Source organism: Rhipicephalus sanguineus, chromosome 9 (assembly GCF_013339695.2).
Source record: "Rhipicephalus sanguineus isolate Rsan-2018 chromosome 9, BIME_Rsan_1.4, whole genome shotgun sequence".
Lineage (NCBI taxonomy): Eukaryota > Metazoa > Arthropoda > Arachnida > Ixodida > Ixodidae > Rhipicephalus > Rhipicephalus sanguineus.
In genome coordinates, this window is record NC_051184.2 from 18,101,742 (window position 1) to 18,126,690 (window position 24,949).

The following is a 24,949-nucleotide window of genomic DNA, read 5'->3' on the forward strand; positions in this document are numbered from 1 at the left end:
GAGCCCAAAAGCCTTCCTGTGGTCTCGGGAATGCTTCGGCTGACACGTTTGGCCGCTTCCGATTGAACGGAGTGACGTTGTCGTTTTGTGCTGGATTCGCATTTTGTCCGAATGCGGCGGTGTACGATGCAAGTGCTCTGGAGGGTCGTCTTGTTCGCGGCAGCTGTCTGCGTGGTGTCAATTTCTGCGGACTATGCCTACGAGACCCGTTTCTTCGAGACGAAGGTGAGACGGCGCTGTATGCTCGCTATGGGGCACTTAATTAGTGCGACTAAGCCAACTAGGGGCCTGGGAAGAAGTGGAGACAGTAAATAGCGCTCGTCCTCTCTATGCCCCTCCAATCAGTGCTTTAAAAAAAAAAAGACGGGAGGTTTCAAGTTGGGGGGCTTTCGACAAAACTTGAGGGGGCGGGCAGGCTGATCATCATACATCTCTCTCAAATGATAGTACATACATACATACATACATACATACATACATACTTACATACATACATACATACATACATACATACATACATACATACATACATACATACATACATACATACATACATACATACGTACGTACGTACGTACGTACATGCATACATACGCACGTACGTACGTACGTATGTATGTATGTACGTACGTATGTACGTACGTATGTACGTACGTACGTACGTACGTACGTACGTACATACATACATACATACATACATACATACATACATACATACATACATACATACATACATACATACATACATACATACATACATACATACATACATACATACATACATACATGCATGCATGCATGCAAGCGGTCCATGTCGGCTGGGGACCTGCTCCATACCACGTGTGTTAAACCTAGAGAAGCCTTAGCGTTGACGTCATATGGTTAATTTACCGCCGATTGAGTGTGTGACAGGGGCTCTACAAGCACGCTTGCTTTTCCTTTCTTTCAATACTTCTATCTCTCTCTCCCTCCCTCCCTCCCTCCCTCCCTCCCCTATACCTTCCTTGGCTTCATTATCTGCTGGTTTTCATTTAGATATGATTATGAGGCACGCCGTAGTGGGGGACGTTGAATTAGCTTTGACCACCTTAGCGACATCTGAATATAAGTACACGGATGTCTTCATGCATTTCGTTCCCATCGATACACGACTGCCGTGGCCGGGAATTGAGTCCGCATCCGTGATCTTAGCGGCGCAATACATTAGCCGCAATACTACCACGGTGGGTGCTTCTCTGGCTTTCCGATACCATGTTTATCACAATACTTCTCGTCCGCCATAGGCTGAAGGGATAACGTTTGACACCCGGACGAATTGAGAATAAAGAATGCTTACTTTTTAAAGATGGGAAGGAGTACGATGAAGATTCAACCTGATTCATTCACCGTTGAAGTGTTTTCGCTTGGAAAGGAACTGCGACAGCGAAATAGCCCGAAAAAATGCGCACGCCTCTGCACATTGGACCGCATCGCGGTATGGCGCACGTGTTCGGATATTTCGGGACTCCGTACAGTGTGTGGTTCAATGTGACCTCGCATTTTGTCATTGTATTTCATGTGGACTTCTTTTACCCTCTTATATAACTCATGTGCCTTACATGTTCTTAAACCAAATCGTTACTTCGTAATCCACACTCCTCTTTTCCTTCGACTCTGTTTAGTTCTTGTTATTACTATTGCTGTTACTATTATAACGTAAAATATCTTTCTTGGTTATCATTTTAAAGAAGGAATTCAACAAAGAAAAAAAAAAACAAGAACAAAAAACTAACCGCGAAATTCCTGGCTTTCGAAACGCCGTGTTATGAAGGGATATTTGCCTCTAGATACATTTCTGCCGAAAACAGTTCAGTGAAGCGTGTGCGGCGAGAATTCTTGTAAAAGTAATTAGTACTCTCTCCCTGCCTCCCCCGTGCCCACGCCTATGGCGGCTGGTGCGTGAAGCAAAATATTAAGAATGGCACCTTTTTGCTCCATTGTAGAGACAGCAAGACTCCTGCTAGTCGACGGTCACCTTGGAAACGCAGTATTGAAGTAATCTACGGTGATTTTAAAGATAGTGGGAGTTTGTGATTTCTACTCAAGGAGTGCTCACACGAATTTTAAGTATCTTCGGATTGTTGCTCTAAATAAAAACACTGGTGTCGAGAACCCTAAAAACAGTATTGTGGTGCCTGGCAATACATCGAATATATTTTTAATGCCGTCACCTTAAAAAAAAAAAAAAGCACTTTTGGTTTCTAAATTGAGGGAGTGGCTTCTCAGTGACGTGTCATCGCAGTCTGTCGTCACGGAGCGGCGGATCTGTCACCTGCTCGTGGTGCACGTAAACAACGACGAGTGAATTGTCGTCCAGCGACCCCGACTGCGATACTATTTAGTCTGACTCGTAGAGCTATACGGTCGACAGTTATCGCACCTCGTGTGCACCTCGTAAGCGGGACCTGTTTGCTGATAAATAGGCAGTAAAATGGGAGGAGGATTTTCGAGCTCAACTGTAGAAGCTATCTGCCTTGTTATGACAGGTAACATGAAGCGTTTCGTTGGTTGACTTCACCGATATGGCTATTCGTCCTGTGCTGAGCACTTTTACAACGGTGAGGCTTCTCAGAGATGAACAATGATGATTAAGATGTTGATTGTAATCTACAGCGCGTATCGAGCAAAGATATGGGCCTGTAATCTGACGGTGAGAGGTATACCTGTCGCCGTCAGATCGAAATTTCTTGGACTATAGTTCAAGAAAAATTCGTTCTAAGAGGACAGGGGAAAAAAATGTAGAGGAACCGCAAAGGAAGGTTACACCTTGAATGTTGTGGAACATAGTTTCTGCTATGTGGCAACGTGCTAAGTAGAACCTTTTAAGTGGCAACTTGCTAAGTAAAAATGAGGCAGAAGTTAAATGAAGACGGAAGCTTCATTGAAGAGATGAAAAATTATTGAGCACTCTGGAGCCAACGTTTTGAAAAGCGGCCTTGTCTTGCTGCCTTGAAGAAGGCAAGGCCGCTTGTCGAAACGTAGATTTACTGTATGTGCTACCTTTAGGTAGCATATACAGTAACTCTATCAAAACGTTGGCTCCAGCGAAACCCTCTTGTTCAAGAACTTGCTAAGTAGAACCTTGGGGTACGGACGAGGCAACAAGGGAATGCGAGGTTTCAGTTTGGCAGCTTTTGGCCTTAAGGCGCCAAACCAAGTTGACTAGCGCGTTCCTTGGAATGTCTGTGATACCGTGTGACCGCAACACCTAATTTCGATGTCGTTAAAATCGTAATGTTAATCGCGAGACACTCTGTGCGCATTCCGAATGGGTCGTGTAAGTCTTGTACTTTTCTAAGGCGAAAGCCTTAGATGTCTCATACGTTGAAAAATCGGGCATAGTTAGCGTCAATGAGGATGGTAAAAAAAAAAAAAAGAAGCAGAAGGCTAAGCAACAAAAGTGTGGCTCGAGGCGCGCGAGCTGCGCAATCACTTCGACCATACTTACGAAAGCATGAAGCCGAGGCGATAAAGAAGTGTCAGGAAGTCTTCAAGAAAAATAGTTGAATTTAAGAATGGATTCGTTTGTGAATTTGCGTATGTCTCAGTGGTTTCCAAGACTTGCCGCATTCGTGCCAACGTGCCATCGTATGGTATGTAGAACAAGTAGTGATGTCAACAGAAGAATTTTATGTAAACACCAACGGACAGACTTTGATGGATGCCCAATAGCTTTCGCCTTAAGCAGGGCTGGGCAAAGATACTTTGAAATTGTATCGCGATACGATACAAGATACTCGGGCAAAAAGTATTTGAGATGCAGATACAAGATACTCGCGGAATAATTGTATCCGATACGGTACTTCCCAATTGTATCTTAAGATAATTCGATACATTTGCAAATTTGCTGTTATAGATTTCTATAATGAAGCAGCAAAGGCCTTTGTAGAAATGTGTTTACTTGAAAATTTCTTAACTGCTACCAGCTTTGTTTAATTTTAACAAAATACTTGTTTGTGTCACAAGATACAAACTTTCTTGCTCAAGGCGTATTAGTATTATTTCTAAACGACTTATTTGGATTTGTTTGGCTGCTTAACAAGACAGCTCTTTAACTGCTGCGCTGTTGTTTTTGCTTCACACTTCTGCAGTTTATTGATGTCGCTGCCCTACTTGGCGACCACCTAGCTGGTTACCATCTACTTGCAAGTGCCTCCGCACGATGGCGCAAATACCGCTGTACAGTCTCACCTTGTTCATTGTTTTCGTAATACCGCATCCACCGACAGGTGTACAGCAGCAACAACGTTGGTAGCGGCATTGTTTGTGACGCGTTGTGTAAAGACGATGAACTACATATTCGGCGCTCACAATCGATTGAGGACATAAAACTGCAGTGATTTTTCTTATTTTACTTATCCGCTGGTGTAAAGCGTTCGTTAGCAACATATTCACTGACGTACAATATTTTACCATTTGTTCTCCGAGAGAACCTGGGCCGCCAGGAAACGTCTCAGACGTATTCTAGCGGTACAAAACGCCGCAGGTTTTCACTGCTATTCACACTATTGCCACTTCTAACTCTGCATACCTGCGGATTTGTAACTATAAGAATACTTTAAGGAGACCTAAAAAAAAGGAAAACGAATATATTTAAGTCAAATAGCAAGGTAGTTCCGTATTAAACAATCAAAGTGAATAACTATACAGTTTGTTTCACGTAAGTAGAACCCAATATTCAAAAAACAAGTGGTTGACCGCCGCTGAATGAAACCAAAAGTATTTGGTTTGCCGTTATGTGGCACTCGTTATGGTATGTTTTGTACTAAGCTTAACTGGTTAGTTAAATAAGGTCAATTATGCGACATTATGACGTATTTAATATTCACTTTAGGGCCAACTGCGCTTCGACACATCGTAGAGCGAATTTAAAAACGACCGACCCAACATTTTGGTAGCGTACATGCTGCGTGGTGAATATTTTCGGGCTTTTAGAGAAAGACCGCGAAATATGAAATAAAACCACATTCGCAGACAGTTAAAAATAAAAATAAAGCAGAGAACATATTTTAGCAGCAGGTTACAAAAGACGTATTACAATAAACAGACGGGCGAAAAATTATGCAGAGAACTAGGTAATGTATGGGATGCAAACGGAAGACAGCAAAGAAAGCACTTGTACTAACAATCAAATTATCATTAAAAGAACTTCTTGAATAATTTAGCATGAAGAACAAAGATACAGTACGTCAAAGTATTTCCTGTTACGTAAATGCTTGTTCTATATATTGCATCTAACGTAAGCACCGATAGTGGGACGGTTGTTAGAATCTCCTTTGCATGTAAGTCGATCTGATCGTACTATGCAAGTCAAGCTTGCATCCAGAAGATGTTTCAAATCGCTGATGTGTGAAATACGCGAGACGCCAAGCAACCCCATTCTTGCATTCTTGAGACATTGCAACGAAGCATCACGCAAGACAACCTTCGATGGCGACAGTATAGCGGCATCAGAATTTGTGCAAAAGACGCCGCACGCATTGGAGTACGCAGCAGGGTGCAGGGTCTATGAACAAGTGTCATGACATCAACACAACTAAAAAGAAAGAAAACATCTAGAAAAAAAGGTAGGCTGCGCGTAGACGTTCGCACGCTTGTTTTTGTCGCGATGGCTCGAGCGCCATCACGTGACTCTGCTCCACCAATAGGGACTCCTAAACATCATCACCTGTACTCGCTGCAGCGCTCTGGCGGAAATATACAAGGATGTTACTGTCGTTAGTTTTATTCAGGTGGCTTAGTGGCAGCAATATCAGCTTGAGAACCGGAATTCCGGTCGACGTTTATTGTTTCGCATGGTGGTGTTTCCATAGCAGTATCTTGTATCTTAAGATACACGATACATTACTGAATGTATCGGAAATACAGATACAGATACTCGTTTTGCAAGACGTATCGCGATACAGATACAAGATACCCAAGGAGTATCTAAGATAGTATCCAAGATACATGAATCTTCGATACTGCCCAGCACTGGCCTTAAGTCGTTCGTTCGTGACCTCAGAGATTTTAGTGGCGTTAAAAAAATGCGAGAGAGGCCTACAGCATATTTGCGTCAGCACTTCTTTAACAGTTATAATGTACTAGATGAGTAGGCCAGCGTGATGAAGGAAAACAGCTCGATTTTCTTGAGTTGGGCCTTGGTCATTGGAACTTCTCTATCTAGTTTTTAGAGCGCCACGTGTATTGTATACTTTCAGGTGGACCACTTCGGCTACGTCATCAATGACACTTACAAGATGCGTTACCTGTTCGCCGATCAGTACTGGGACCACCAGGGTGGACCCATATTCTTCTACACGGGAAACGAAGGCAGCATCACAACGTTCGCAAACAATAGCGTAAGACTGTCAAAAAATGAAACGTCTCTGCATGCGTATCAATTTACATCGTTGTACAGTTCCATGGTTTTTTTGCTTTAGTGTTTTTGCGACGTATTTTGCAGTGGAAAACACGTCGCAATTAGTTGAAAACATCGCCCGTACTGTTCAAACGTAGCGCACTTCGCATAAGAATAGAGCAGGGCACAATTAAGTGCTGTGTCGCGGTCCTATCAGTAGATTGTAGCCTCGCTTCATACATGTATATGTAATTTGCTTTTGTCTCTTACGTCTTGTAGTGATAGGGAAAAATAAACCTTATTTATTACGAAGCTTCTTCGACTTTAGCCCAAATGTAGCTGGCCTCTGCAGTCCAGGTAGCCATGACTCGCTGCCGCATGCCAGAGTCATGTTCACCAGCCGTAGCTGGCTTGCAGGACTTTAATCCGAATGATATCAGTACTGGATAATGTCGGCCAACTGTTCTGTGGGTTAATGTTGACCATGCCATTTTTAAACAGTGTTATAAAATACTACGTGTGTATATACTTAGCCTCTCTCCATTGCTACGACTGCTCCTGATACGAAAATGCGCCGCACTTTTTTTTTTCTTTCTCTCTCTCTCTTTTCTTCTAGGGGCTGATGTGGGACTGGGCTCCCGAGTTCAGGGCACTGCTGATTTTTGCGGAGCACCGGTACTATGGTAAATCAATGCCGTATGGAAATGACTCGTTTAAGGTAAAGCTGTTTTTCTTCACAGTGTCTTTTATTGTGAAGCAGGTATTAGCAGCCTGTGCCGTTCTACGGAAGTCTAACATACTGTTATACTCTCAAAGCCCTAAAAGAAGTTCTTAAGTATATGAGCAAATTTTTACTGTTTGTTTCAGTTTGTCCTAACTGAATTATACCGCAAGCTCATAAGTTTCATTGTAACTTTAAGGCCTACATCGATTTCGGTAAATCTTTTCACTTTACTGAAGTGGTGCCATTTCGGTCATACTGCTTTCTATTCTAATTATTTTGTCTATAATGCGCCAAACTTATACTAGTTTATTCACAAGCACTCGGTATTTTATTGCAGATAAAAGAAGATGGTAATACATTGATTTATGCATTTTTCAGTAATTAACCTACCCGAAGGTAGCGGGATCGAATCGCGGCCGCGGCGGCTTCATTTTAGATGGAGGCGAAAATGCTTGAGGCCCGTGTACTTAGATTTAGGTGCACGTTAAAGAACATCGGATGGTCAAAATTTCCGGAGCCCTCCACTACGGCGTCCCTCATAATCATATCGTGGTTTTGAGAACTTAAACCACAGATATTATTATTATAGTAATTAATCTTAATAGAGTGCAATTAAATATCTATTTATTCTGAATTGAGGCATGTTCTGTTTTTCGCAGAAAAAGAATGAAGTCTCAGGCTCGAAATACTAACTTAATTTGTTGTCGCTTACATTAATTTCTAGCAAATAAAATTATACTTTTGAAGTGGCTTTCGGAAAGCGGCACATCGAACGACTCGTCCAACGTGGCGGTACCTTCAGCAAAGTGGTCATATGAAGTAGTACAGCGCAAGATATAAAGTTAAGTAAAGACACATTGATTACTCAGGAGGATCAATTCATCCAAAGCTCAATGTGTCTAGCTCTTTCATGGCCACTGGTCGATACATTTGCGAAACTCACAGGGTCCCTTGTGCATTCAGCCTGAGACGACTCGAAGGCGAAATCCACTTTATTTTTCTTCTCAGTCGATATATTGATCCTTTCTGCCCCTCACCTGGTTTTTCTCTGTGACGTCACGTCAAGTGATGTCACAGTGCAAAACCAGGTGCGGTGCAGAGCGTAAAGTGCGTAAAGTGACATTTGGCGTGCGTCAAGTGATGTCGTTATGTGACGTCACAACAACGTCATAAATTTTGTCGATCACAAACGTAGAAAAAACAGCGCGAGCACGGGATGAAGGTGACACGAGGACAGTTGGCAGTCAGCGACCGTCCTCGTGTCACCTACCTTCGTCTTGTGTTTGCGCTGTTTTTTTCACTTTTGAACTACTATGTACCAACTAGCCCGCCTTTCGCCGTTTGTCGATCTGTGGCGTCATGAGGACGTCATCACGTGAGGATGATTTTTTGCATCAGGTCGTCGTACTTGGTGGCAGTGAGGACTTGAGCTGTAGGGCGCTACTTTTTCAGAGTCCCGCCCACCTGGGCTACCTCACAGTGGAGCAGGCGTTGGCCGACTACGCTGACTTGCTGCAGTACATACGCGAGACGTTGCCCGGAGCCCGAAACAGCCAAGTGATTTCGTTCGGAGGTTCCTACGGTGGCATGCTGGCAGCCTGGTTCCGTATGAAGTACCCGCACGTGACTGCCGCGTGAGTATCTGAGTTCATGTCATCGTAATTTTTTAGATATATGGAAGGCGGAAAAAAAAAAGCGATTTAAAGGCAGCTTAGCTGACCGACCTTCTTGGGTGATGAAAACGTTCCAGTTTGACGCTTCACTGTAAGCGATACGGCACGCGAACCGTAAAACGATCTCTTATCAGGGTGACGGCGCTTCCTTGCCGTACACGACCGTCAAAAATGCGGACGCACTGGACAGCCGATGCCTATCGCCACGATCCGCGCGCCGGTTCAGCGCGCCCGCTCGCAGCAGGTTTGAGAGCGCTGCAGTGCAGTAGTGCATAGTCACTGGAAAAATTTTTCCACTGACTAATAGCGTACGAACGCAGTCACGTGGTATTATTTCATATTTCGCGGGCTTTTTTTAAACGCCGAAAAAAAAATGGATCGGTCGCTTTGGAATGCCCTCTACAACGTAATGAAACGTACTTGACCCTAAAGTGAATATTAAAATTGTTGCATAATTATGTTAGTTAATTAACTAATTAAACGGAGTGTAAACCCTTATAAGCGCCACATGAAGGCAAACCAATGTAGGTTTTAATCAGTTGCGGTTAACCACTTTATTTTTTTCAAATATTTAATTCTAGCTACGTAAAACACCCTGTATACAATAAAGATGTATGCATGCCGTTTACAATAGCCTAGGGGTGTTTGCTAAACGCGCGTGGATCTACTATAAACAAAATAAATAACTCGCTAGTTTATGTCGCACTATGTAACGCGTAGATCGCGCATCATTCACAACTCACTTCACAGGGCATTGGCAGCCAGCGCGCCCATTCTACAGTTCCAAGACATTACCCCCTGCGGGGCCCAGAGCGCTGTCATCACGGGATCCTTCAGGAAGGATTCCGAGCTGTGCGTGGAGGCCATCAGGAAGTCGTGGGGCATCATCAAGAACATGTCCTCTACCGGTGAGCCGCGTAAACAGAGCAATGAATGTTCCAGATTGATGCGAGCGTCCCCTTTGAAACGGGGCGGTGGCCTGTGAACCACCAGGCTCTCTAATTCGTCATAATGATTTGCCTATCTGAATTTAGTATTTGTTGAAATAAAACTCTAAATATATGGCTTGGGGGGGGGGGGCTTTCTGCATTTTGTGGTAGAGCAAGGTTCGGTTTTATCCTGCTGCGTTTTTGTACTTTCTCCCTACTTTTCCGCCAATAAACCTGCCACCGCCCTTCACTGATCTACTACATACCACGGACGTGTTCATCTTTTCCGTGTTATCCATGAAACCGGGAGCTTCATGGAGGCTGGATGCCAGGCCTGTAGCCAGGGGGGCAGGGGAGGGGGGCAAATTTTTTTATGAAGACGGGTGTTTTACCGAAAATAAATAATAAAAATGGGTGTTTTTCTGAAATAGTCAAGGTTTTCAGCAAGTGGTTTCTCTCCTCCCCCCCCCCCCCCCCCCCGAAAATATTCCTGGCTACGGGTATGCTAGATGCCCTAACAAAACAGCTGGCTGGTACGTTCACACTTGAAGAAAACATGTTCCGTCGTTTTCCCTAGCTTTTGCCGCAGCAGGTATATGCATCTTTTTTACTGTATACCCCAGCACATTCTAAGGCAATTCGACCACGCTTCAGACAGTAAAGCGCCTTGGATAGTGTATTGCGCTACAGACGAGACACGAAGGAGAAACGCCAGTGCGTAAATGTCTCGTCTGAGTTGCGCTATCAATGCGCTGCACATATACGCCCATTGTTCAAGCGTATAGCAAACTTCCTTCCTGGTTTCGTCATTATAACAGAACATAAAGGAGCCCTGTTTGGCACAATCGCAGGACGGCACGAAGCGTTTCAGAATACCTGTATACGGCGTCGTTTACTGGCAACGCCTGGCTCCTGAAAATGCAATTTTGCCGCCATTATACAGATATATGCAAAACAAAGACGACACTGCCCATTTGTATTTCGTGCAAGCAAATGCTTCGCGTAAGCAAAATTTATGTAAGCATAAGTAAGTGCTGGCACGTTTCTGCGCCACGCATAAACGTGCTTTTTACACGCGCTGTTTAAGCACTTTGTGCTGATGCTAGGTGTTCTGTGTTCACAGGACCCAGTACCACAGAACTGACCAACTGACATGGCTGAATGTAGTTTTATCTCTATGTCAAAATTGCCTCGATATTATTGCTCGATATGAGCTAGAACGTGTTGTTCGTGGTCGTTGGGGCCCCAGCCTTGTGATGGAAGCGCTCGCATAAATGAAGTGTTCCGATTATTGATATCTTGTAAACCGATTTGGCGTTTGCTGCCGTGCAGGCCCCCTCGATCATGGGCATCGCGTTGCAGTTCGTATCGAGCGGGATTGCACGTCAGTTCGCCAAGCGCTGAACCATCTGACTCTTTATATTCTACTCTGTTTTCTCGAACAGTGGAAGGCGCTCAAGCAATCGGCGAGCGCTTCCACCTTTGCGGCAACTACACGCCAAAGAACTTCACGAATCTGCGGGACTGGCTGACTGATCTATACGCGAACCTTGCCATGGTCAACTACCCTTACGACAACAGCTTTCTAGCTCCCGTACCTGGTCATCCAGTAAGGGTGAGTCAGTAGTTTTGTATATTGCTTCAGAGTTACTGAGTTGCAATATTCTGCACGCCAATAGCATTCATATGTCAAAGCATTTGCTCCCACCGAAACGACCAACAATCTCGTAATAACTTGACTGTTACGGCAGTGCTGAGTTGCGCATTGTTCTAATAATTCTGTTTCAGTATTTGTACCACCCATTACTTACGTTAATTATTTTCCAAAGGCCGAAGTGAAGTGCTGAAAATGTCATTCAGATTTAGTTGCGTCATATTTTTCGATCAAGCATTCACGGCCCACTTTCTTGTGGCTCTTGGTGGCTCTTGTTCAGGCCTAATTATCTGCATTGCGCAGTCTTTCTCATTTTATGCAAGTATTCTAATAAAACTGACTGATCTTATGCAAGTATTCTAATAAAACTGACTGATTTTATGCAAGTATTCTAACAAAACTGAAAATCATACAAAGCCGGTTCGGCCTGCTGAACGCAAGGACGACGTAAAGAAGACAGGCACATTGCTGATTAACGAAGAACTTTATAGAAAACGTGAACAGCACTGTAACCATTGAACTCCGCTGAAAAGGACACCGCCGCTAGCAACGTGTATCGTTACTTGTATTCTCGATTTCGTTTTTTCATTCCTATGCGACACGGTGCTGGGCTAACCTATGAATATTTACATAAACCAACTCAACAAAATAGCCTTATCGTAGCAAAACATTCGAAACAAGAATCGTTCTCGACCACATATAGAAGGACATCGAGAAAAATTGGTGAGGGGCGAAGCATGTAGGGAAGGGTGTTTCAGCTCCACTAACATGAAACCTGTGGAGGGGCGTAGCATGCAGTGTGCGCCGGTGTTTCCCACAGCAAAATCACTGCTAATAGGCGATGAGAGACAGAAGGAAGATTAGACACAGAGACCCGCCGTCTGCTTTTAGTTAACGTGCACGCTGCGAATCTTTATTGTTCATCTGCGCACAAGAGAAATCTGCCACCGGCATTACATTGGAGGTCAAGATCCAGTGCCTATATACACGGGCTGGCCTGTGAACGGTTGTGTAGCGCGAGCAGTCGGTTTTTAAAGAGCGAAGCTCCTTAGGCCCGCACTCCTCTGCGCCGTCGAAGCTCCCTTCTCTTAAGCATCGTTTTAGGTTGCAGTGGCCGATGATTTAAGAGGAACTATTTAGGCCTTAAGCGGTTTGGTTCTAGCGCGCTAGAAATTCGAGGTTAAAAGAAATAAGCTCTGTGCACAACTAGTTATAATATAATGGTCGTCTTCACTTTCACCACCTTTATCGTGGATTGTGAAATGACAACAATCATTCTAGTGCACAATGGGCGCTTTGTCGAAGGTAGTAGCAGATGGTCTCCTCACCCGGCGCCGGCGCGAAAAGACAATGAAATGCTGCCCGCGCCGACCGCCGCGCGCGGCGTTTCGTCGCCGCCGTCGAAGGTCCCCGCCGCATCACCGCTCGCACCACTCTCCAACATGTCTCCCTCTCCCTGCACTGCGCGCGCCGCACACTCATTCGCTCAGTCGTTCCCGCCACCGAGCGCGGCAGATGCTCTCCCCACCCGCTCCCCACCCTACCGCCTTCATGAAAGCCAGCAGCGAGATCACGCGCATGGTCGTTTGCGTCCCATTTCTAATACCCTTGTTACACAGGCAAGTTAACCGCAGTTACGACCAACCACGGTTAACCGCGTTGAACTACGGTTAGCGCCAACCACGGTTCGCCGATGTTACACGGCGCACAACCGTCCTCGGTTAAAGCGGACTTGCTTTGGCGTGAATGGCTCTGCGTCTGGCGGTAGCCCGGCGTTCAACTCGGCTGTTATTGCCGCGTCCACTTTCGCATTCCTTGAGGTGCTTCGTAGATGACGCAAATTGTTTTCCCAAAGCCTAATCAGGCTTTCCGTGGTTCGTGCAGGTCAATTCGTTCGTTTTTCACGAACGCTCGCGGAGTGCACACGTCCTCCATGGAAGCCGCCATTTTCTCGGTTAACTGCCAAACCGAGGTCGCCAAGCTCGGTTTGGTACAACCGCGGTTAGCGGCATAACCGTGGTTTCGCATACCGTGTAACATAAGCGAACCACGGTTACGCGTAACCGCGGTTACACTAACCGAGGTTTAGGCTGTCTGTGTAACAAGGGTATAAGGAGCTTCGCTCATCGGTTGTGTTCGTACACGGAACTGCTAGTTTTGTGAAATTCGGTTTCTCGTTTATTGTTATCATCATGTAAATCCCCTGTAAGCACAATGGTCTACCGCTGATGTCCCGTCACCCGAACCTATCCTACCCCTCCATCCCCCTCAAAAAATTTTCAATCAGGAAACTCGCTAACAGACGCTGACTGCGTGGGCGTTGTCTCTCGCGGGCGAGGGCGCGTTCTCGCTCCTTGCGAGCGCTGAGGCGGCGGCGCCTTCTCTTGCGCTCAAGCTAATGGACCGTCACGACAGCAGACGACGAAGCACGCCGAGACTCTAAGGTGCTTCGCCCCTAAAAAATTAAAGCCAGTTCCACCCCAAGTGAACGCTGTACGAACTTCGGAGAATTGATTCGCCTGTGTTTCCCTTGTGTTTATCTTGTGTTTATATGCTCTTTTATGTTCTTTTCTTCTGTTTAGCTTTTTTCTGCTCTTTGCTGTTCTTTTCTTGTGATTATCTCATTTGTTTCGCGATTATCTATTTCTCGTCTACACTGTTAGAAAAAAGGTCGGCATATTCACTAACTAAACATTAACTGTTTACTTGTCACAAAAAGCACTAACCGCTTAGTACGTGAACGTAGTAAAATGCAGGTTAATGAAATTCGCTACCTGGTTAGTAGGTGAATAGTACTAACCCGAATGGTTAGTCCGTTACATACTTGTTAGTAGCCACTCTAGCAACTTAGTAACCGTGCTAACTCTAGTGGAGTACAATTGGCCAACTAGAGGTTTGCACCTATTTTGTTTATATGTCTGTGTGCATTGCCATATAAAGTTGAATCTAATGCAAAAGCATATATAAGGTAAAATAAAAAAAAATAAATGCCACGACTTGTTACACCAATTAATAACAACTAATTAATCAATTACCACAGTAAATAAGCATCACAACAACGTACATTAAGGCATGAACGGACCATAAGCGAGAGCACATATACACAAGCACACATAGAATATCAAGGCTTCTACGCACGTGCCATCTGCCTTAACAGCAGCTTGACAGCTATTTATGTGCCTTCTTTGTAAAAGTACTCACGGTGCCGGTTAGCAGCCATGGAATTTAGAGAAATAATCGATATTTTTTTACTAAGTATCTTCTATCCCACTGTATCCATATATGTGTGCGATCACGCAGCACGAAACTGTTATTCCAACATAATCTAGAAAATTATAGCTTTTTTTCTAAATTTCGCATAAGACGGTAGCAATTACGGCATATTACACTACAGCCTCTACGAAGCATCTGGCAACATAGGTATCTTAGTAGTTACCTAGTGAAAGACACTAACAAGGCTCCTTGGTTAGTAACGGGAAAATTTACCAGGTTCACTAGCTGCTGTCTATAGTGAAGGGATGCCGCGAAGGTAGTAAAATACGCCCGAAACTAGTAAATGCATGCGTGTACTAACTGGTTACCAACTTTTTGTCTAAGAGTGTATGGTCTCCTTTCTACTGTTTTTCTGCTGTTCGCTGCTCCGAGCGCGGTGCGTCTAACTTTCGGTGCTGCGCGTTTCGTCTCCGCTTCTCTCTTCCGCAGATCTGTGTCTAGCTAACTCCTGACGCTGGCGTTTCGCTGACTCGTACAGACGAATTATCCATTCGGCGACGCTGGCGTTCCAAACGTGGAGCCTACTCGGCTTATGTGTATCAAGCGTGGGACCTGCGTGACGCCAACGCGAATCATGAGACGACGACAGGGCGGTCCCTTAAACTCCTCCGCGGTTAAAGAACCTACGGCCCATCCTCTCCGTGAAGCAAGGTCGTATAGCAAAGCTGTGTATGCGCGATGACCTCCCTTTCGGCATTCCTTGCAATGGTCCTTGCTGCCCTCAGTAGTGGCGGCAACCCTTCGTTGACGTGTTGCCTCGGCTTCGCGAGTTCGCATCGCGGAGTCTTTGGTTCTCCGCTGGCGAATTGCGTCAGCTTCGCGAGCTTGCAACGCTGCGTTTTCGGCACGGCGACGTCTATTCGTGTGAGTCTATACGATTGGCTACTGAGATCACGTGATGTCGTGAATCTACCACTAGACTTGAAATGCGCGCTTACACTTGATTGGTCAAAACGAGATCACATGACCCACCGGCTCAGCCAGCGGACCCGCTAGGAGTTTTCTGCGGATGCCGACTACTGCGGCACAGGCTACGCCGTTACGGACACCTTCTCTGTAAAAAAAAATAGCTCCAGCATATCTGGATATAACCTGCTGCACGACTCTGTTTAGGACGGAAATATGTACAAGGGATTTGAGTGGAAACTTCATTGCATTACAAATTACATTACAAATTACATATGCTTAATATATGCTTAAGGCGTACTGGTGGGCTAGTTGGTTAATCATGATAGCTTATGCGCATGAAAAACAAAGACAAAACGGAAGCATAAGAATAAATAAAAGAAGAAAGCGCTTAATTTTAACACGCACTGATGCTGTTCTATTTTCACGTTTATCTTACGACAGCTAGCTGTGGTAGAATAAACACGAAGACAAAGCACAGCCAGATACCTTTTTGAATCTATGCGTTCGTGTCGGAATCACCTTTAATAAGACGTTTTTTTTTTTTTTCGAACAATCGCAGGAGGCCTGCAAGTTCTTGAACCGAACTTTCGATAACGACGACGCGCTGCTAGAAGGCATATACCAGGCAATAAGCATATTTCAAAATTACACGGGACAAACGCAGTGCAACGACCTTTCGAAAAGTTCGGGAACACTGGACGCGGATGGCTGGAACTATCAGGTGAGTTGGTTCTTATTTCCACGTACTTCCGCTAAATACGGAGAAAAATGCTTTTAAAGGTCAACCATTTCATTTTGGCCAAATTGGTTTATAACTTAGTATGCAACAAATGTTGGCAAAGCTACACTCTAAGAAAAAATAGAGTATTTGGGGAGTATTTCTGCCACGCAACTATAAACCGTGATCCACTTCGCGTACTTTCTACGCAGTATCAATGTGGTCCCGGCCCTTCATGGTCACGAACGGCGCGCGCGTTATCAGCGTGACATAGCATTCTTGACAGGAAAATGACGAGAGCCGGGTTTTCACGAAAGGAAACGCGGGCAAGCCAGATGACGATTATTGTTGTGTGGCAGAAATACACCCCAAATACTCGATTTTTTCTTAGAGTGTAGAAGGCTTTGATTGTTTGATTTTCTTATTAGCAGCCTTTAATTATCACCTCAGTAGAAGACGCTTCCACCACGGAGGTATCAGATATTGCTGTAATGAAATTACGGTAATTAAATTACTTTTTTGCTGTAATGAGTATTTTAATGAATTAGTTTTGTGGGCTGGTAATTTAGTAATATAATGCATTACATCAAGCGAGTTATTTCAAGAAGATCATTACTTTACCAATTACTTCCGACTAAAATATAGCACGTCAGCTTCCCTCGTGGCATAAAATATGACACTAAATGCGAAGAAATAGAACTAAGGCAAGTTATAGTCTGAGCGTCAAACGTCAAGCGTGGGTAGTTAAACAACGATGTCAACGTATATGTACTGTAAATAAAGTGTGCGCGAGTTAGTGCATGAAAAATGAGCTTTTGTTAAAGTAATTCTAAAGTAATTTCATTACTTTTGAAAAGTATTACTAATGTAATGTCATTACAATAATAGTTACACAACAATAATCGTCATCTGGCTTGCTCGCGTGCCCTTTCTTGAAAACCCGGCTCTCGTCACTTTCCTATCAAGAATGCTATGTCACGCTGATAACGCGCGCGCCGTTCGTGACCCCGAAGGGCCGGGGCCGCGGTGATGCGAGGTGGATGACGATTATAACTGTGCGGCAGAAATACTCCCCAAATACTCGATTTTTTCTTAGAGTGCACTTTCGGCCAGCTATAATTTGTAATGCAATTTAATAAATTAAAAAAAAAACTACAGAGAGGTAATCGGCGATTTAATTACCTTTTGGGAGTAAGTTTGTCATCTCTGCAGTGGTTAGCGTCCCAACCGTTAAGTACACGGTGCATTTCGCAAGATGTTTATGCTACCGGAACTAAGCGTTTTGTGTGACTTGGAATTTTGTTGCAGCTGACCTTCGAGGTAGGAAGCGTTGTAATATCTATTGTCTTTATTACATTGACGAAATTGCAAAATTCACGCGTTGGATCAGGAAGCACAATAGGTGTGTCTAAAGAGAACATGAACGCCTCAAACGTCCCGTTGAGCACGCTGACAATCACGGCTTTCGCATTCATAAGGAGCACGCCGCCACCGAATGCGAGAAATAGCCTCACCACAGTTTTCGTTGTATACTCTTCAAAAAAAAAAAAAAGTCACAGTTTCACCGCAAGGTGAAAGGGCGTGACACGTATCACGCATGAGGCGTGCGAACACACCAGCTGTTATCTCAACATGGAACTGGTCGCATTTACCAGTTGGTGCTACATGCCCGTACTGTTCTGTTCCAGTGATGCAAGCAGATGCATACCACCTTATATGGACATGCCAAGGATTACAGTCGGAACGCTCCCGTCATCTCCTGCAAGCTGGTCTTCGCTAGTGACATAAACAGTTATGACCGATGGATACATGACAACACATTCCACAAGACACTTCTTCACTTCATACATAACATCGGCCTAACGGCACACATTTAACCACAAATATACATAACAAATATTATGCCTTAAGGGCAAGTCTGTGTCGCAAAAAAAAAAAAAGAAATCACCGCAAGGGCGAAGCAATGAATGCAATAGCCACAAAATATAGTGCTACACGAAGCGAGGCTGGCAGCTAACTGTTTTGTGTCCGATCTCGCGTAACTACAAAACGCTGGTGTAAGAGAATACGGCCGCTCCAGGGAGCGATGCTCTCCGCATAGTCACTTCGCGTTGAGAGCGGGCGCCTCGTATACGTAGAACGGTATACGAGGCGCCCGCTGTGTTGGCTTTCGAGATAGCGCGCGCGCCAGCGATCGCCACCGCGCTCTTAGATTCAATGTTCAAAGTTGCTCCTCGCGCGACGCGACACTCCTCCACCCCCTCTCGCGTCTTCGCGTCTTTTAAGGCTTGTTAAAGAAGGGTGGGGCATTTCTTGTCTGCTTCGACGGCAGGCCTCCCGAGCGGGGTGAAGTTATCGCATGCACCCTCCGAGCGATGGGCCGCCTTGTTTGAACTCTGCTTCGGCCGCGTTCGTCGCCCCCGCTCGCGCGCTTTTACCCGCGGCTTTTACATACAATGCGCGGGGGGGGGGGGGGCTTATCAGTTTGGACTTCATACCGGAAGGACATGACGGCGACGGCAACGGCGATGGTAAAAACCCGTCGAGACTGTCCATATAATTGATATTGCAATAAAAAGGGGTACCTGCTACTTTTTTCAGTGGGTCCGGACTTGGCAGATATATAAAAAGAATACATGCTAACTCTTTTTTGGATAGTCTCGCCTCCTACGACTCTTCGAACAGAGTACAATGATCTAAAAAAATAATAAAAATTGTATTGCCTCCCACTCAATGGGGGGAATTGATTTGATGAGGAGCAATCAGCGAGTAGCTGCCTTTGCCGCTTTTTTTTTATTGCGATAGCAATTATATGGACAGTCTCGGCTGAATTTTGCCGTCGCCGTCGCCGCCGTCATGCACCGTATATGTATAAGTATGTATATATATATAAATGCCCCAAAGAAAAATATTTCAGAAAAATGCTTCCGAAGCGCGGAATCGAACCAGGGACCTCTTGCTCCGCAGCGAGTGGCGCTAGCCACTACGCCACGAAACGCAGATCCTCCACGTAGCTAACGGCGAGCGTTATATACACACCCTTTAGCTCTGGACGGACTCAGAGATGGCGGGCGCTTATAAGCGTTTCTTCATTACCAGCGAGATGGCGCGAGGAGCGCGTCGGCGATAGTGTGCCTCGATGTGTGCGCCCCCCCTTAGGGTGTTGCCATTCTTTGAAGGGGCTGATGCCGCCACGACGCCATTTTTTGCCCCGCGTCTCGCGCCTCTCAGCGCAGCTGCCGTAGAGGGGTGAGACGCCGGTAAGAAGCCGTGGGCTAAAATATGGCAACCGCGCCGCAGTAGACGCCGCAGATGTCCTCACCCTGGACAAAACGCGCAACAAAACGCGCATCAAGGCACCCTAGTCGGCGAGCTCGCTCGCTTCTTATGTTTTCGCAGGGAGAGCCTTGCCCTTCCGCTGTCTGCTCGCGCGGTTTTCTCGTGCTGAGGGGAAGAGTATGTTTCACGCTTTCACCGTGATGTTTGCGCTCATGTTACGGAGCGTGCGAAAGTCACTCGAGCTCAAGGAACGCCGCTAAACGAACAAACAGAAGATGAGCGCGAACTATCAAGTGTCACAGCTCGACACTTAAAGCACGCTAGTTTCCTTCGCTGCTTCGGCCGCCTTTGCAACAGGAGCGCTGTTCAAACTGAGAGTATCCATTGGCGAGCCTCACTTCGTATAGCATTAGTTTCTTGCTATCGCATTCATTGCTTCGCCCTTGCGGCGAAACTGTGACTTTTTTTGCTTTGAGCCAAGTCTTTCGAAGTGGATCAACGTCTTTAAATTCGGTAGTTGCACGCGTATCGTGGGTTTATACCAGGCGCATCGACTACACTGACATGCAAATTGCAGCTTATGGTCCGACGTAACGCCTTTCGCTCGTTTGTTGCTTTAGAGCTGGGTCAACAAAATGCGTGCCTAGGTTACCGTGGCGCTTGTTCTGCACATCGTGTCGTCCAAAATGAAGTGCAACACTAAGCTAACCCAAGCTGTCGCTGGACATTCATCACAATGGTGTGCGGTGCCAAACGCGGTTGCCTCTGTCTCTTTTTTCAGTCCTGCAACGAGATGGTGATGCCATTGTGCAGTGACGGCGTCAACGACATGTTTTACAAGCAGGACTGGGATCTGAATGAGGTCCGCAAAAAGTGCGAGAAGGACTTCCACGTCACTCCCGACGTTCACAAGGCAGCGCTCATATATGGCGGCAGGAACATTGCGGCGGCATCCAACATCATCTTCAGGTTGGCAAAGGTCGCAATTTAAAGCAACCGGCTGTAACAGGCGTGCGCAGGGCTCTCCATTAGGGGGAGTCAAGTTTCACGATTGTCAGCGCCGCTTTGCGGCACAGACAATCGATGCAGGAGCGATCGAACTTCTGCGCGAATGCTCTTGTTGGTCGGGTCAGAAAGAAAAGCTTCGCGTTCGATGAAGAAATGAAAATTAAGCAATGGCGTGCTTCTCACAGCGGCCTGCTTTTGGTCCCGGGCTTTCCAAGGGTAAAGGTGCGCGGTAAGCAGTTCTCTGAATGTAACATTCTGGCTAAAAATACGAACAAAATCAATTATTCCGAAATCTGACGAATTATTAAAAAATAAAAAAAAAAGATTTCCTAGTAATATATAGGCTTATCGTTCTCACCAAACATACGAACAAAGTGAATTTTATCGGAATTTGACGAATTATTAAAAACATCGGAAAATAAAAGATTGCCAAGGGGCATATAGGCTGATCTATCTGGCTAATATGCGAAAATCAATTTCGTCGAAATTTGACAAATAGATGAAAAACTTGGAAAATACAAGATTTCCAAAGGCTTTTATACGCTTACCATTCTGGCCAAAAATACGCAGAAAACCAATTTTGTCGAAATCTGACTAATTAATAAAATATTCTAAAATGCGAGATTTCCAAAGTCCTTACCATTCTGGCCAAAAGTACGAGCGAAATCGATGCGCTGCCATTCGAACCTGGTACCTTCAGCACGTGACGCTGATGTTCAAGCATTTCGCCACTTCTGCAGCTACACCTTCGTACACTTATATTTAAAACATTCTTTACTGAAGTTGTCTAGAGCTTTCAGATAACTTGAAATTTTCAGTTTTATCGAAACGATAAAACATTCAAAAATCTAAAAGTACAAAATTTCGAAAGTCTATATCTTTTTGTTCAGGAATGATCAGAAAACTAACTTGACCAAAGAGCAAAAGCTAACTTAAAATATTGCAAAACTCGATATCCAAAATCAATTTCTTCGAAATACGACAAAACCTTGAAAAATCGAAAAATACAAGATTTGCAAAAGGCTCTAGGCTTACCATTTTATTGAAAAATACGAACAAGATCAATTTTGTCGAAATCAGACAGATTAATAAAAATTCGAAAATGAGCAGATTTTCAAAGGAAGGGCTTACCATTTTGGCCAAATATACGAACATGATGAATTTTGTCGAAATCTGACGAGTTAATAAAAAATCGAAAAATACAACATTTTTTAAGGATTACTATTTTGGGCAAAACTACGAACGAAAGTAATTTTCTCGAAATCTCACTAGTTATTATAAATCGAAAAATACAAGTAAAGTAAAAAGTTGGGCGAGTTGGTATTTGTTCATGATGACCGAGGGGCGTGAGAAAACGGCACACAACGAAAAGAAGTACACGGGACGACGCGCTACTAGCAACTGGAATATTTTTATTCAGGAAAGACATATTTATAACGCAGTGAAAACAAATTTAACCCAACGAGTCGACCAAAAAACCATATGCTCAGCATGCCTGCGTGAAGTAACGGCCTGGGACAGTTCCAGCCAAGAATGTCCCGCAGGAAAGAAAAAGAGTGTCAAAAATCCCGTATGTCCACTGGCTTTCGCACGGCCTTAAGGGAGCGGCTTCGAGGTATGGGGTGGATCTCGTGTTCTCCGCAGAAAACAAGGTGGGCCGCATCTGCGCAGCGGTTGGTAAGAAGATTGGTAGGCAAAAGCAGTGTGAAATAAGAGGATGTGCCATTAAGCACGTAAGGCAGTTCGTTCCTTGCGCACGTGGTGTTGTGTATAGAATACCACTGTCGTGCGGCAAGGCATACATCGGGCAAACTGGTAGATGCCTCAACGTGCGTTTGCGAGAGCACAGCAGCTCTTTAATAGGAAGGCCGTTCACGCAGGGGATGCGATCAGGGTAGCTGCAAGCCTGCATTTGAGCAGACAACTGTAATCTACAGGCACAGGGGCTCCGCGGAGAGGGAGATTATAGAAGCCCTCTTTATCCAGAGGGAGGGGCCGGATTGCATCAGTCACCCCTCTATCAGTCTGCAGGAAGGGGAGATAGCATATCTACAACGTTACTTCACGCAGGCATGCTGAGCACATGGTTTTTTGGTCGACTCGTTGGGTTAAATTTGTTTTCACTGCGTTATAAATATGTCTTTCCTGAATAAAAATATTCCAGTTGCTAGTAGCGCGTCGTCCCGTGTACTACTTTTCGTTGTGTGCCGTTTTCTCGCGCCCCTTAGTCATCACGAAAAATAGGGGGGGGGGGGGGGGGCAGCTCACCCCCTCCCTTCCGTGCAGCCCCATGTCCGTGTCATATCAAATTTTCGAGTGTGCTTTAATCAAGATTCAAGACAGATACGCGCATAGCTTAACCAACGATCTGCACTGCCGATGTTAATTTTCCTGCGCCGTTGGGCATGTTCTTTTGATCCCGTTGGTATCAAGCGAATTTCAAGCTTTGACTGCGCTCTGCAAGTTCGGTGCAAATTGACTTCTATGAGGCGAAACTGTCATCATGCCAGTGACATTTTTAATCATATTCAAGACAATTGTTACGTGTACAACAAAAATTAATGTTACACTGCAAGTAAGTAATGAGAGACTCCTAGATATTCCACGCGCAATAGCCATGATGTAAGACGGACATCGCTGTCATGGATAATAAGGAGACACGAGAGGATAATGTAATTTGTGCAACGTGAAATTGGGTGGATTCTCTTTTATGCTGTATAGTATGTGGGTCTGTAAGTTGTTTCAACAACTACAGGAGGGCCGACATGATATATTTATTGAGAAGTTGATTACTCGCCTGGGATTAGTTAATTATTTCTACTTTCACAACAAAAGTTCCCACTTCAGAAGCGTGCACAATTTCCACACGGTCTGTAGTCACTGTGCATAACGTCAACAATAACTACAGGTGAGGCCTTCATTCGACACGCGTCGCTATACCGCTACAACACAGCGCTTCATGTATGTAACTTTTTAACGATGCGTACGAGTTACGTAAATGAAAACATTAGCGATGACCACAAATTCTGGTCCACTAGCTAGCGTCGACAAATCCTCGGCACCGATGAGGTTCATTCTCAGCAAAGTGGAAAGTTGGTGATGGATCATCATACCGTGTGGGTGAAGCGGAGCACATAACTAGGAATAAGCAGAAAGACACAAGAAAAAGCAGCAAATGTGTTTTCTTGTGTCATTCGTCTTAGCCCTAGTCTTGTGCGCTGCTTCAACCACGTGGTATGATGATAAATTCTCAACACCGCGGTGGTATGGTTACTGAGCTTAGCTGTTGACCCTAAACACGCGGGTTTGAATCCCGGTCGCGGCAGTCGCATTTCAATTGAGACGAAATGTTAGAGGCCTGGGTACAGTGCTAAGAGAGTGAGCGTTTAAGAACCCCAGGCGGTCAAAATTTCTGGAGCCCTCCACTAAATAGCATGCCTCATAGTATGGTATTGGCACGTAAAATCGCGGAAGTTATGATCAGCGCTGGGGTTCTCACTATTGTGCCAGTGGTTGGTGTCAGCTGCTTCGCGGTTAGTCCTGCTCTGCACGTACCACTGCTGCTAGAGCCCACGGTAGTCAGCTATGCCCGCTCGCGCGCGCACATCGTTTACACCAACATGATTCTCTTTTAAGGGGAGATTATGTAACATTAATCTCAGTATTCCTTTTAAGTAGGATTGCACTCATCACGCCACACTGTAGCCACGACGAGTGCATCTGTGTTCGTTTTTTTTCTTACTACTGTGAATATGCATTAAAACAAGCAGTGTCTTTGCAATTATAATATTCGTCTTTATTTTGCTCGTGTGATTCTTGATCCTGTTGTATCTATTGATTGTGTTTCCATTCCTGTAGTGACTCTTCTGGGGTTAACAGTATCAATAAACAAACAACAAACATACATCGCTGTAACCGGGCGCGCTATAGCATAGTGGTCCTTCTCTCCCCTCCCCTAGAAGTTACCGACACAACCGAATAGTTATCAGAAAAGGAAATACTTATTAATAGCTGCTTCTTTTTTGTTGATCACTTTATATATTCTTACTATTGCGTCTGCAGCAACGGAGACTTGGATCCATGGTCGGCAGGCGGGGTCCTCGAAACAATCTCGGACAGCCTGATCGCGATATACATGGAAGGAGCGGCCCACCATCTGGACTTGCGCTCGCCGAACCCGGCTGACCCAGAGTCCGTCGTCAAAGCGAGGGCGCTTGAGAAGAAGTACATCACCAAATGGCTCAGGGAGGCCACGTCCATCTGATACACCCGCCGTCCGAAATGCATGTGTTCATCTCGTGCTCTGCAATGCGTCTTTTCCTCTTCTTTTTGGAATTAAAAACAGATATGCTAATCGGAAATATGTATGCAGTTGCGCTCAACGTGAAAGCAGTAAGTGCGGA

General features: G+C 45.0%; 1 protein-coding gene across 1 annotated transcript; it reads left to right on the plus strand.

Moving 5' to 3' along the window:
* On the plus strand, positions 1 to 24,851 carry LOC119404681 (lysosomal Pro-X carboxypeptidase). The gene is made up of 9 exons (XM_037671290.2): positions 1 to 225; positions 6,240 to 6,380; positions 6,996 to 7,097; positions 8,556 to 8,737; positions 9,527 to 9,684; positions 11,151 to 11,320; positions 16,101 to 16,262; positions 20,320 to 20,507; positions 24,609 to 24,851. The coding sequence occupies exons 1-9, from the start codon at positions 112 to 114 to the stop codon at positions 24,808 to 24,810; spliced, it is 1,419 nt and encodes a 472-aa protein (XP_037527218.1). The 5' UTR covers positions 1 to 111; the 3' UTR covers positions 24,811 to 24,851.
* Positions 24,852 to 24,949: the final 98 nt, after the last annotated feature.